Below are 15,632 nucleotides of genomic sequence, written 5' to 3'. Positions count from 1 at the left end.
ATTAGACATAGTTGCTTGAAACTGTAGATGAAAAATTATGTAGAAATATAGCTTTATATACTACGTAAATAGCACATTTTGCTGTAACGAACATACGTTCCGTTTCTTATTAGTAACGTAATTGAAATCGGTATGTGTATTTATTGTCTTCAGTGCGCAACATTCGAAAACGCAACTGTTGAAAAAAAAAACTCTTCTACAACGCTAGTCTTTAAACCTTAACTTTAGTCATGCTCTTTGGTTAAGCTCACATCCTGCATAACACGTGGGCGCTGTTTGCCAGTGGTAAACCTTGTGTAGTGTTGAGCATTTGACATATCAGGAAAAATAAATTATGTTTCTCAGAATGATGTGTGTACCAGGATTAAACCAATAGATGCCAATAATTGTAAATAATACCTTAAAGTCGATCTTATGAAGTAAATAATTCTTGATACCTCGCCACATTCAGTGATTATGTTTTTTTTCTATCTTACCACAGCCACAATACTGTGAACAGTCATTAACAGTATGTAGATTTGATTATGATTTGATATACCCTGGCCGTCAAACAAGTCACTTGACAGCTCGTGTGTAGTTGTCTACACTTCGACTGCAAGGTTTTAATAGCTGCCAACGCACACGCCCACAGCTGACGGCTCCGAAGTATCTTTTGTAAATGTAGGCTACAATCAACATTTATAAAAGCCGTCGCATCATAATATATACTTAAGTACAACAAATAATGTTTTTCCAACAATGCAGAGAACAATTACGGAGAAAAAGTGTTTGATAGAATATGAAAACGGGAAATAAATGATACCCCAAGTTAATGACAATGTGTGTGAGAAGTCGTTCCGAATTTTTACCGTAAAAGCAGTATATAAAACGTCGTATTATAATGTACACCTAAGCATGCCAAGGAACACGCTATCCACAATCACAGAACGAAATAAAGAAAAACATATTTAGCCTGTTGGCTTATAGAGAAAAAGAATTGATTCTGTATACTTTACAGTCACCAGTTTACGATATCAGTGGTACAATTCCATCCAATTCTCTTTCACTGTCATCAGAATCGGCGCAAAAACCGTCGTCGTCGCCATCGTCATCAGAAAGGGAAATCATTAACTGTTTATTCTCATTCAAAATTCCGTCTATAGTTCGTGCTTCTCTAATAAGTCTTTCTTCCTCTACGAGGTGGCGTCTACAGTAGCAACACCTACACGTGGCAGTTTTTCCTCTTCCGTTGTTATTATTTCGAATTTTAGCCTAGTCATCAGTCCAGACCAATTAATTTGGATTAAAATGCCAATGCTAAGGCGGTAGAGAAATTACCATTTGACCCTGTTCCTTCGCAGTTTCATCTACAACATATGTAGGAGTCACAGGCTAATTTTGTTTTACATGTGAATATAACAGCAGCTTTATCATGCTCATTGCCGCAGCAATGTCTCTTTCTTGTAACCACTGCGCCGTACTTTCTTTGCGGTCACTAGTTATTGGAGTTCTGTCTAACACCACGAAACGGTAAGGTGCATTATCCACTGAAAACACTATCGGAACACTAAACTGAAGTAAAAATTTTTTTGATCACTGCAGAAATTGTGGGTGCCCCATATCCTCATGACAGTTACAGGTCTTTCTCGATCGAAAAACTAAAAGTCCTTCACCAACATCACCGTTTGAAGAACATGCATGGGCCACAATTAATGGAGGTTCTCTTCCCGTTCGCTGATGACCGCTGTTATTCGGAGTATCATCTGCCCAGCCTTTATCAATTGCTTCTCCAGCGTTGTCCCTGGTTTCATCTAAGCATATAACAGAATTTATGTCTTTGCCTACAATTTTATGTAAGAAAATATTACTAGCCGCAATGACATAGGCTTTTTCGAGCAACAGCTTCCATCGTCTAACTTTTAAAGTGGAAGCCCAACTTTTTAACACCACTTTTAGTGACGTCTTCCCTCTAGAGGAGTTCACGTTCTTTCCTGCTATAATATCCGCAAATATGTCGACTAACTGTATCGTTTTGGAGCGAATCAAGCTCTGTAACTGGACGAGGCTGTTTTCCTTATTTCTAGGAGTACTTAAATATCACCGTTTCCTCCACAGAGGCTTTTTTCCACAAGGTTTACTTTAGTATCTCGCAAATCTTGAAGTAGTATTCCTTTCCTTATAACAGTTCTTTGACTAAGTACTAGTGTTTTCGAGGTGCCCTCTAAACTTTCATCAGTGGAAATCGACGCATTCCTATGAACAGAAACAACGTCTATTCCTTACTCGTAAAACTCACTCGATGTTTGTAGTAGTTTCCAAGCCTCTGCTTATTTGACGGCGCTATATGACGCAATTGGTAAACGACGTCGTTTTGGTAACATTCTTTAATAAACAGAAACTGTAGTCGAGGCGGTAACACAGCACAACTGTAAAGAAGTAGGCTGTCACACACTAACACGCGTTCGTGCGGTAGCGTTCTCGCTTCCCGCGCCCGGGTTCCCGAGTTCGATTCCCGGCGGGGTCAGGGATTTTCTCTGCCTCGTGATGGCTGGGTGTTGTGTGTTGTCCTTAGGTTAGTTAGGTTTAAGTAGTTCTAAGTTCTAGGGGACTGATGACCATAGATGTTAAGTCCCATAGTGCTCAGAGACATTTGAACAATTTTTGAACTAACAACGGGTGCCTCGCGTTTCTGTGATGCTGACAACTTTAATGCTCTTGTGGAGTGACCTTGAAGTGACATTTTTATAGTTGACTTGAAACCATTCATGGTGTACCCAAACTTGATTTATCACGAAAGACGAGTCTCTGCAGTTATTTTCGTAACCCTGTAGAGACCTGCTGTCTCTCATAAATTAAGGATAATGCTGATACATGGTGAAACAACGCTCTGGTGGGCGGTTTTCGGGTTTAAATCACCTCGGGGTATGACCATGCGCTGCATTTGACATGCGATCATCGCACGGTGGCGCTCGCAGTATTCTACATGTCCAGAGGTGTGTTGGTGCATGTCAGAGTACGGTGCAGCGAGTAAATGTGCAGACGTTTTCAGACGTGCTAATGATGACTGTGTGCTGAAAATGACTCAAAGAACACGTATTGATTACTTTATGAGGGGTAGAATACTAGGGCGCCTGGGGGCTGGTCAAACACAGCAGGTCTTACCACGGGCCCTCCGTGTATCACAAAGAGTAATGTCGAGCAGACAGAAAACGTGTCCAGGCTCTACAGTACGGGACGTCCACAGTGTACAACAGCACAAGAAGACCGATATCTTACCATCAGTACCCGCAGACACCCACAGAGTACTTGAGGTAACTCGGGACCTTACTGCAGTCACTGCAACGGTTGTCTCCAGGCACACAGTCTAAGACGACTGAACAGATATGGTTTATTCGCCAGGAGACTTGCAAGGTGCATTCCACTGATCCTGGTCACAGAAGAGCCCGTAAAACCTGGTGTCAAGAACACAGTGCATGATTATCAGTACAGTGGTCCCTGGTTATGTTCACGTACGAGCCCAGGTATAGTCTGATCAGTGATTCTCGCGGGGTTTTTATCTGGCGTGAACCAGGAACCAGATACCAACACCTTAATGTCCTTGAAAGGGACCTGTATGGAGGTCGTGGTTTGATGGTGTGGGGTGGGATCATGATTTGTGCAAGTACGCCCTTGCATGTCTTTGACATAGCAACTGTAACAGGTCAGGTGTATCGGGACGTCATTTTGGACCAGTATGTCCATCTTTTCAGGGGTGCAGTGGGTTCCACCTTCCTCCTGATGGATGATAACGCAGAGCCCCACCGAGCTGCCATCGTGGAGACACCAGGCGAATGGAGTGGCCTGCCTGTTCTCCAGACCTAAACCCCATCGAGAAAGTCTGAGATGCTCTTGGTCAATGTATCGCTGCACGTATTCAAACCCCTATGACGCTTCCTTAATTTATGAGCATGAATGTACTTCATCAATGGTACTCTGTAAATTCACAAATACCGTACACATCCCATACCTCTCCCAAATCGAGTCAGAATAGCTTGAGGAACACATACATGAGAGTACTTCTGCGTGTCGCCTCCCTGTTTACCAGGTCACCTGGTCCTGACCCTAGTGGATACCCTCGTGTGAGATGGGCTTACTTTGGACCGTCCTTCCACCAATTTACGTTAGTTTAGGTGGCATCTTAGAGGTCAGGGATGAGATTGGCTATCAAACGCTTTGAATCTGGAATCCACTCTGCGATGCTTGGGCATCATTAGCATCTTGAATGGGGCTCCCATATGATACTAGGCATGCCTGAATCGGCTGATCATATGACTGTGGCCGATATCACTTTGCTCGCAGACATCCCGGAGCTGGTGGTGCTGAGGGCCCGCGGCCGCGACTGGGACTCAGTGCTGCTGACGCAGTGCGAGAGCACCTGGAGCTACGACTCCGAGATGGTGTTCCACGGCGCCAAGAGCCTGCTGCTCTACACGCTGCCGCTGCTCTTCATGTCGGTCGCCTACTACCAGATCGTGCGCGTCCTCTGGCGCTCCGACACCATACCAGGGCAGGCTCAGGAGACGTCGAGTCGGCGAAGTGTCAGCGCCAACGGCCGCAGCACCAATCCCTACGGTACGTGGTAGCTGTCTGACAAGTGAACACCGCTGAGGGAAGGGAGAAAGTACATATGAAGTTCAGCAACTCTGTAGACACAGGCGGAATGTAATCGAACACGTTTCTTGCTTGTTAGCTCTAACAAGGGAACCTCCCCATCGCACCCCCGTCAGATTTAGTTATAAGTTGGAAAAGTGGATAGGCCTCGAAAAACTGAACTATCAATCGAGAAAACTGGAAGAAGTTTCGTCGAACTATGGAAAAAATAAGCAAAATATACAAACTGAGTAGTTCATGCGCAAGATAGGCAACATCAAGGAGTGTGTGAGTTCAGGAGCGCCGTGGTCCCGTGGTTAGCGTGAGCAGGTGCGGAACTAGAAGTCTTTGGTTCAAGTCTTCCCTTAAGTGAAAAGTTTACGTTCTTTATTTTCGCAAAGTTATGGTCTGTCCGTTCGTCCATTGGCGTCTCTGTTCACTGTAATAAGTTTAGTGTCTGTGTTTTGCGACGGCACCGCAAGACCGTGCGATTAGTAGACGAAAGGACGTGCCTCTCCAATGGGAATTGAAAACATTTGATCGCAAGGTCACAGGTCAACCGATTCTTCCACAGGAAAACGCGTCTGATATATTCTATACTACACTGGTGACGGCATGTGCGTGACATGACAGGAATATGTTGTCGATCGACCTATCCTGTACACTTGGCGAATGGGTAAAAAGATTCTTCTACCTTGCCCAATTTAGGTTTTCTTGTGGATGTGATAATCACTCCCAAAAAAGTGATGAAAACATAAGAGTGTGTCACATAAACTGCAGCAAATGATTGCAACAGTTTCACAGTCGTACAGTTTTCCCTGTGCTCTGTCAAAACGTATGTTTTTAACGTTCTCAAATTTTTCCGTGTGTAGACAGTGAAATCCCGCATATCTTTAAGCAAATCTGAAGATGTCCTGGAATTTTGGAGAGCAAAGTTGATTATGTTTCCCCATACTACGGTGCAGTTACCTTGCATCGGACGGACGGAAGGGACAGACAATAATTGTCTGTAAATAAAAAAAATTAAAATTTTCACTCGAGGGAAGACTTGAACCAAGGACCTCTCGTGCCGCAGCTGCTCACGCTAACCACTTTATTTATTTATTTTTTAGACAAAACTCCCATTCTCCGATGTAAGAAAGACAAAGAAACCTCTTCTCTGAGTAGAAAATGAACACTGATAAATGTTTAGAATTCTTCTTGTATCACACAAATACTTTGTAAGTCGAACACGAGTAATTCTGAACAAGATGTTTTGAAAAAACACTTCGTGTAACATAGAAGTTCTGGAAGCAAGGTAATAGTAAGTAATAATAAGAACACAAATGACTTAATTTTTTTTTGTTCGTTCTCGTTCAGAGTGTTGTAGTTGTTCCACATATTTAACCAACATTCATTCTTTCAAAAATGATCTTTAGCATGTTACCGTAGTGCTTCTTGTGGTTGCGATACGTGCTTATTTTTGCACATTCACACGTCATGTAAACGCGGAATTTTATCTAGTTTTCCGACCCAAGTATGTTGATGACATAACTAACGTATTTTCCCAGTAACCAGCTAATGACGTTGGTTTTTAATTTCGGGAAGTATGTCATGTCTGGTCTCAGGAGAAGCGATGGCGTTATATATTCCATCAAGGATGTGGTGAGAAATGCGATTTGTTGCCTGATCCAATTCCAGTTATTCACATTGCCGCCTCAGGTGAATCTGTGGATGAGTGTATCCACCAGATTGCATTTTTTCCACAAAGGTGTGTCTGGTTTAAACCGATGCCATATAGTCTCTCGTTGGTGCTGATGGCATTGTTAACTGTTTTGTACCATGTGGAAATAGCGTCTCTAGATAGCCCGGCATAGTTGATGTTCCGCCATACAGCTTTCCACTCACAATTAGGGAATTTCTTTTCAATTTTGTTTCTGCCCTCATTTAACTTCCTATCAAGTATGATGTCGCGCGCTGTGATACATATGTTGCTTGTGATTTCGTCACTAAGATAACTTACTTCGAGGAAAAATTTCCTCATATACTGCAGACGGGCATTAATCCTTTGCGTCATAAATTTTTCACTTAAGGGAAGACTCGAACCAAGGACCTCTCGTTTCGCAGCTGCTCACGCTAACCACGGGACAACGGCGCTCCTGAGCTCACACAATCCTTGATGTTGCCTATCTTGCGCTTGGACTACTCAGTTTGCATATTTCGCTTATTTTTTTCATCGTTCCACACAACTTCTCCCTGTTTTCTCGATTGATCTGTGTTCAGTTTTTCAAGGCATACCCATTGTGCCATCTTATAACTAAATCTGAGGGTGGTACGATGGGGAGGTTCGCTTGTAAGAACAAATGTTGAATACTGTATACAATCACACATTCAGAGTGTATTCATGTGTGGGCGGTCGCTTCTTCGCAGCGCTCCCGTCGTCCGCGAGCTGCAGCAGCCGGCGCAGCACGGTCAGCAGCAACGCGGCCACCGAGGTGCAGCTGCGGTCGCGCCGCAAGGCGGCCAAGATGCTGGTCGCCGTCGTCGTCATGTTCGCGCTCTGCTACCTGCCCGTCCACCTGCTCAACATCCTCAGGTGCGTCTGCAGAGCAGGGTGGTGCGCGGTGCTGCTTCAGCGTCGACCAGCAGACTGCAATACACGGCTCCACGAGGGCCGGGCTATTCATAGCAATTCTGGCTATGAAACTGAGAACTGCAAGCGTATTCCGCAGCCTCGTTCTCTTTGTTTGTCAACTGAAGAGCAATCTTAAACTGATGATCAAAGAGGTCGATTGTTGAAATCAGAACTCTACGAATACCGGCTACTTGATGATAGGTCCAATTTAGACTGCACATCAGGATGGATTTCTCCTGCACGTTGGTCAGTGGGCCTGAAAATGGCGTAGTGGGACCTCTAAACCGACCATAAAATAAATTACATTCAAAACAGAGATAGCTGAAGGTGTTCCTAATTTCACATTGTCCGTCAACCACTGGAACCTGGTTGGTAGGTACTGAGAGAGCGCACAGGATAAGGTTATGATTGTGGATGGGGCCGTAAACAGTTACTATGAGTTGCACAATCAAACACACAACTTTATTTTTCTAAGAACCACGCATTTACACATTGCTTTAAGACATCACAATTAAACAATACAGCTGAAGGCCTAGTTAAAAAACTTGAAATGCGTTCTGGTCTGAAGGCCCAAAACCACACCAAAAACAAGAATGGCTGAAGGCTTGGCTCAGAAATCGAAAGCAATTAAAATAGAAGGTAAATTTAAAAAAAAACATGCAATTGAAAACAATTAGGACTGAAGCCCTACAATACAAGTCCAAAGGACAACTTTAATTGAAACACATTATTAAACAATTTTCTAACCGAGAAATTTCTGTTTTTGAACTTACAACAGAATGGCCAAAAACCTAATTAAAGAAATAGTAACTTATTGATCGGCTGAAGGCCACAAACAAATTTGAAACAACTGCTGAAGGCTTGAACAACAAGTCATACAATTTAAAATAAAACTCTCCCTTCTCATAAAAAAATTATTTAAAGAATACACACGGCTGAAGGCCTAATTAAAAGGGGTTCATGTAAATTCTCGGCGGAAGGCCACACATAGCACATCGAACAACTAACGGCTTAGGGCCTGGATTACAAACAATTTCAGATAGAACAAATTGTAAGAAATTTTTTTAAAGAAAATCAATCTTCAAAATTTTAATTTAACGCGGCTGAAGGCCTTTATGTAAAATTTAAAAGATCTGCATTAATACACGGCTGAAGGCCTCGCACAATAATTCAAACTAAAATGAAAATCACAATCTGAAACAAACAGAACAAATGGTGCTCAGAAGTGTTCCAAGGGTAAGGTAGCTCAAATGTAATGTGGGGTGAGACATGCAGCCAAGAGTTCAAGCTAAATAATTGGATGGCAACCCAAACTAGGGATGGTCCAATCACCGACCAACAACTCAACCAGTTCCTTTCCTTCCGACCAACAGCACAACGATCGAAAATATTTACCAAGGACGAGAATAAGAACGGCACTACGTCTTCAGAAATTGCCGTTTAAAATCAGCCAAGGGAACAATAACCACTCTAAGCTAATATGAACCAAACAACTTAACAGGCTGTGAAACTATACGCCGTGCCTGACAGCATCAACACGACGAGGAAAGGCACACTACTGGAAAAGTACGCTAACGACCAGGGCAGGTAACTGGGGCATTAACGGCCACAGGGCAGAAAATACCACTGGTGCACTTCACTGATAAGTAACAGTCAATTAAATAATTAATCTCAATATAAGAAGACGGCTGCAAGATTTCGCTGACCCCAACTCATCATACGTTGCTGCTATCCCCAACGGCCCAGGGACCAACAACCCGCAAATGAACGAAGAGGTATCACAATAGTTGAGGCTTCGTAACAGGTTAACTGATCACTCAACTTCAGTGCCCAGCTTCGGTGGGAAACGAACTTTGTCGCTCTCGCAGCTAGCGCCTCACGATCCGACAACGCATGTACGCCACCAGCAGTCCTGGTCTGGCCTTGCGCTGCCGAGAGTTCCTCGCTGCTCCGTCCCAACCGACTGACCGCCACACACACCAGCACCACACGGAAATACTAACAGTCCCACCAAAGATAGTACGACAGTATTAGTATCAATAAGAGCTGCTGCTGCCACTCAAGGAGGCAAGCCAGCAACTTGGTTACGCCAGTAAGTAAGGAAGATACAAGACGCCACTCGATGAGACAAAATGCCAAAGATCAAACGGCATGAACGTGAGCTTGCACAAGGCTCAACCATTTTGTTCGAAGGTGGACTTGCAGAGACTAACACGAGTCGGTGCAAACCTGATCTGTGTAGTAATTTTCATAATAGCAGCGTTCCGATCAATGGATAACCTGAATAATGTACCTTCGTAAAATGTTGTTTTGAACCATTTATTTGTTATACAAATGTGTTCACAAAACACTGAATGGATATAGATATGAACACAATTTACAGCATTGTGTACTGTGGACAGTTAAGAAATAGTTCGAAGACGATGTCTGTTAGTATTAACATGACAATGCACCCTGTCATAAGGAAGCATCTACACTCCTGGAAATGGAAAAAAGAACACATTGACACCGGTGTGTCAGAACCACCATACTTGCTCCGGACACTGCGAGAGGGCTGTACAAGCAATGATCACACGCACGGCACAGCGGACACACCAGGAACCGCGGTGTTGGCCGTCGAATGGCGCTAGCTGCGCAGCATTTGTGCACCGCCGCCGTCAGTGTCAGCCAGTTTGCCGTGGCATACGGAGCTCCATCGCAGTCTTTAACACTGGTAGCATGCCGTGACAGCGTGGACGTGAACCGTATGTGCATTTGCCGGACTTTGAGCGAGGGCGTATACTGGGCATGCGGGAGGCCGGGTGGACGTACCGCCGAATTGCTCAACACGTGGGGCGTGAGGTCTGCACAGTGCATCGATGTTGTCGCCAGTGAACGGCGGAAGGTGCACGTGCCCGTCGACTTGGGACCGGACTGCAGCGACGCACGGATGCACGCCAAGACCGTAGGATAATATGCAGTGCCGTAGAGGACCGCACCGCCACTTCCCAGCAAATTAGGGACACCGTTGCTCCTGGGGTATCGGCGAGGACCATTCGCAACCGTCTCCCTGAAGCTGGGCTACGGTCCCGCACACCGTTAGGCCGTCTTCCGCTCACGCCCCAACATCGTGCAGCCCGCCTCCAGTGGTGTCGCGACAGGCGTGAATGGAGGGACGAATGGAGACGTGTCGTCTTCAGCGATGAGAGTCGCTTCTGCCTTGGTGCCAATGATGGTCGTATGCGTGTTTGGCGCCGTGCAGGTGAGCGCCACAATCAGGACTGCATACGACCGAGGCACACAGGGCCAACACCCGGCATCATGGTGCGGGGAGCGATCTCCTACACTGGCCGTACACCTCTGGTAATAGTCGAGGGGACACTGAATAGTGCACGGTACATCCAAACCGTCATCGAACCCATCGTTCTACCATTCCTAGACCGGCAAGGGAACTTGCTGTTCCAACAGGACAATGCACGTCCGCATGTATCCCGTGCCACCCAAAGTGCTCTAGAAGGTGTAAGTCAACTACCCTGGCCAGCAAGATCTCCGGATCTGTCCCCCATTGAACATGTTTGGGACTGGATGAAGCGTCGTCTCACGCGGTCTGCACGTCCAGCACGAACGCTGGTCCAACTGAGGGGCCAGGTGGAAATGGCATGGCAAGCCGTTCCACAGGACTACATCCAGCATCTCTACGATCGTCTCCATGGGAGAATAGCAGCCTGCATTGCTGCGAAAGGTGGATATACACTGTACTAGTGCCGGCATTGTGCATGCTCTGTTGCCTGTGTGTATGTGCCAGTGGTTCTGGCAGTGTGATCATGTGATGTATCTGACCCCAGGAATGTGTCAATAAAGTTTCCCCTTCCTGGGACAATGAATTCACGGTGTTCTTATTTCAATTTCCAGGAGTGTATTAGGCAATAGTTTGTGGATACTAACAGACCCGCAATGGACTTGTCTGCACAGATTCCTTGCACAAACCCAGTGGAAAACCTCTGAGGTGAGTTAGAATGTCGATTTAGCTTAGGACATCTGTGCCCAAAATCACTACCTTATCTAGTATTGGCTCTTGAGGAAGGATGGGCTGCCATTACTCCAGAGGCGTTTAGATACCTCATTGATAGGGTCCCCAAAAAAATCAAAGTCATCGTAAAGCCGAAGGGTGAGCGTATCCCCATAAGAATGTAACTAATAGATGTCCGTCTCGTTTTAATCTAATAGTGTACTCGTATATCAAAACGGCCAGAGTTAACTTTTAGTGCGGTTCGTGGTTATCAGCCGTATTTTATAATAAATATTGGAACCAGAAAGCATCAAGAGCGTCTTAGGAGCGTGGGTTTCCTGCTCAGGATGAACAAGAATGCAGAGACAGTAATATTTGAAGATGTGCTTAATTTTATTTGATGTTTGTGAGGTAAGTAGGGTTGCTCGCTTATCTCAGGGGCAGAAGGGTAAGCAGCGCAGCCACTGAGAGATTACGCGACGTCAGTAGGAGAACTTACTTTTTTTTTGTTCTTCAATAGCGAACAACTCATGGGCAATTGCGACTTTCACCTATCAACTGTATGGTACAAATTTCAAATGGAAGTAATGGGGTTTCTTGAATGCGTATTATATACATAGTCCTCTTGAAATCCTATACATACACTGACGTGAAAAAAACGCAACAACAAAAATCTAATTATGTAGAGTAATGAAATTTTGAAGATACATTTGTGTAGGTACCACATTTAAATGATCAACATTGCAAGATCACAGGTTAATGTTAAGTCCAAAATAAGCCATTGCAAATGTGAAATGCTGGTACAATAATAATTGGTGTAACCACCAGAAAGTTGAATGAAAGGAAACGATGTTGAGTGGTGGGGTACAGAGCTATGCGGCAACTGTCATCGTAGTAAAGCTGGACAGGAGCAGAAATGATTAGCGAACAAGTGACACGGCAAACAGAAGATTCACTTGTATTTCTTCAATTGAAGGAAAACATCAGTGTAAATAGAGCAGCAAGAAACAGAGTCCCGCTATCACAATGTGCACAAGATGAAGTATCCCTGCCCTAAAGTACAGACGGTGATGAAGTAGCGGCGAGCAGGCGGGGTCTGTGTAGCATCACTTTGCGGAGCGTCTCCGAGAGAGAGTGGGCGTGACCCGCTGCCGTCGATCATCCTATATTACGGCAGCACAGGGCGGTCGTTGTACCGAGCCGTTAGAGGCGTGGGCCAGCGGGCGTGCTCCATTGGATCTGCCGGATCCCGCAAGAACGTTACTGGACTTTCAAGAAAACTTGCACTTTCGTTGCTATGACGCCAGAGGGGTGATACCACAAGCAAACGTGTATGTACAGGTGTCGTACAGGGGCTGAGTGCCAGGTTGTGGGATGGAGGTCCATGCCTGTTGTACTGTAGGTCAGTACAAGGACGGTTGCTGCTGTTTGCGGATGACCCTGAAGTTACCGTCCGATAATGTCCCACATGCGATGGACTAGAGACAAATCCATTGATCGAGCAGACAAAAGTCACATATCGACACTTTGTAGAGCATGTTGGTTACAACAGCGGTGTGTGGGAGAGCGTTATCCTGTTGGAAAACACACTCCTGGAATTCTGTTAATGAACGTCAACAGAAAGCACAATTGGCCGAATCACAAGACTGGCCTACAGTTTTGACGTCGGGGTGCGTGGGATAACCACGAGAGGGCTCCTACCGTTATACAAAATCGCACGCCAGACCTTAACTTCAGGTGTAGGTCAAGTGTGGCCAGCACACAGACAGGTTGGTTGCAAGTCGTCAACTGGCCTTCTTCTAAACAACACATAGCCGTAACTGGCAAAAAGGTAGATCCAGCTTTCATCAGAAAACACAATAAACCTACTTCATGTCCTCCAGTGAGATCTCGCTTAACACCACATGAAGCTATCTACAAATGGTGACAGTTTGTGGTCAACTGGAATGGACTCTATAGTGCAACTATCTCAGAGCTGTACTTTGAAGTGACCGATTTGTAGCAGTTCGTTGTGTCACTGTGATGCCAACTGCTGCTCAGATTGCTGCTGCAGACGCAGTACGATGCGCCAGAGCCATATGTCGAACGAGATGGTCTTCACTCTCTATAGTGCCCGCTGGGATGTACAGTGGCTACATTTCTGCCCAGTTTTTCTGCAATAAGGCAGAATGAACATCCAGCTTCTCGTAGTCCTATTAAACCACCTTGCTGAATTCAGTGAGATGTTGATAAAGGCGTCATTGCCACCTTAAAAGCATTCATGACTAACATCAACTCACCAAGTCCAATCTCATAGGAAAATAACTTCACTCCCGTTACTGCATATATTTGAAGTGAAGTTTGTTTGCATCCTCATAGTGGCACTATCAGTGCCTCTCTTATGCGGCTGGCGCGAAATCTGAATAGACATCATCTTTCAGATGTAGAAATACGCCTATCTACTTTTCGGTCACCTCCCACAACTCCTTCTCGGTGTTGCGATTTTTTCTCCGTCGGTGTATTCGGAGGAAGGAATGTAAATTAAATTAAGGCAGTTTTAATAAAACGCAATGAGGTAAAAGAAGAATTACTTTCAAGACTTTTAGTTAGCATTTGTGAGCGTGCTTCATAATCTATAATGCATTTAAATCTAAGTGAATTACTATTGTTAATCAGTTGATCATCTGCTCACACAGACAGCACACCAACACTTCATCAGGCACTTACAGTGTCACAACTTTGCGATCGCTGAGTGTTGCAGCATTCGGAAGTAGTGAAAAGGCGACAAAAATTATTCCCAATAGTGCTGACTTTTTACGTGGGAGCCGGCAGCCAATTTATCGCCACCTTTCTGTAGGTAGTCTACTGGGGCTCATAACATCTTAATTTAGGGAAGTTACCAAATAAAAATAAAGTTGGTACATGTACGGCCCGAGATAACGCCGCGAAATGTCAGTATCGGCTCTTGGACAGTAAGTGCTGACGACCATTGGTGTATATTTTCAAATGTGTGTGAATTAAATTTTTTTTTAAAATGTGTGTGAAATCTTATGGGACTTAACTGCTAAGGTCATCAGTCCCTATGCTTACACACTACTTAACCTAAATTATCCTAAGGACAAACACACACATCCATGCCCGAGGGAGGACTCGAATCTCCGCCGGGACCAGCCGCACAGTCCACGATTGCAGCGCCGTAGACCGCACGGCTAATCCCGCGCGGCGTGTGTGAATTCCTTATGGACCAAACCGCTGAGGTTATCGGTCTCTAGACTCACACAATACGTAAACTAACTTATGCTAAGGACAACACACACACACACACACACACACACACACACACACACACACACACACATATCCATGCTCGAGGTACGACTCGAACTTCCAGCGGGACCGCGCAATCCGTGCATGGTGCCTCTAACCGCCCGGCCATTCTGCGAGGCGTGGGGTATGTGATTCACCTCACATACATAAGTAATCATGAGACATATTTGTGCAAAACTGTTACCCTCTTCGCTGAATGTCAACTGTAGGAGTTCTAGACAACGCTTTTTGTACAGTAATAACCGACTGAAAAAATATTTCAGTTCACAATTGAAACATTATTATTTCTCTAAATAACAACGATCATTCCAAAAAGTTAAAACGATGATTATTTCCTTTCAAATGGGTTCTATAATCTGTATAATTTTCACAATTCTGATTACAGGCTTATCCACTGTCAGATGTGCTATCGGTAGTGCATTGGTCTTCCATATTTTTAGACGGCTGTTCTTACTACTTTAGTCATTAACAAATTCCCTCCCATCCCTCAAAGTATGTATGCTAATTCTGACACACACTGAAATTTCATTTTAGTAATTTATATATTCCTGGAATTTTGAGATACCTTTGATTCTTGCTTAGAACATAGGTCAGAAATTGCTCCCACATTCCTGGTGATCATAGAAAAGTGAAGCAATTAAAGAAAACAGTATACAGAACTTCCTCTTACTATTTTTTTAACTTTGCTCACAACATTTACCACTTCAGTATGTACCCGTGAAATTATTTTACGCGAGGTTAGGAGTTAACTGTTTTACAACATGAAGAGATGACTCAGTCTGTTGGTCTGCTCGCACAGGTACACCATGGACATCCCGCAGAATGATGCGACGAGCATCATTTCGATGCTGTCCCACTGGCTGTGCTATGCCAATTCAGCAGTCAACCCCATCATCTACAACTTCATGAGCGGTGAGTACAAACTTTTTTTCGCTTTTCCCATCATCACGATTTCTGGCATTTTTCTGTAGTTAACTAACAACGGTTTATAGGAAAAGGAAAGGCCACACTCAGATTCAAAGAATCTTAGGGACATGTGTCTCATCCAAGAAGGAAATGACTTAAAACACGTTTGTAAGACTGATTCTTGCTTGCTGCCTTCGCAGGTGAGATTAA

At 44.5% G+C, this 15,632-nt stretch overlaps 1 protein-coding gene across 1 annotated transcript in view; it reads left to right on the top strand.

Annotated features, from left to right (window-relative positions):
• Positions 1-15,632, top strand: part of LOC126278906 (orexin receptor type 2-like) — a 149,136-nt gene that overhangs the window by 99,507 nt on the left and 33,997 nt on the right. The window contains exons 3-5 of the mRNA XM_049979180.1: positions 4,318-4,530; positions 6,967-7,183; positions 15,316-15,428. Of these exons, the coding sequence (XP_049835137.1) occupies positions 4,318-4,530; positions 6,967-7,183; positions 15,316-15,428 (543 nt within the window). The remainder of the gene's footprint in view (positions 1-4,317; positions 4,531-6,966; positions 7,184-15,315; positions 15,429-15,632) is intronic.

This window comes from Schistocerca gregaria, chromosome 6, assembly GCF_023897955.1.
Source record: "Schistocerca gregaria isolate iqSchGreg1 chromosome 6, iqSchGreg1.2, whole genome shotgun sequence".
In the NCBI taxonomy this organism is placed as follows: Eukaryota; Metazoa; Arthropoda; class Insecta; order Orthoptera; family Acrididae; genus Schistocerca; species Schistocerca gregaria.
The sequence above is the reverse complement of the archived record's forward strand: the minus strand, read 5'-3'. Positions and strand labels throughout refer to the sequence as shown.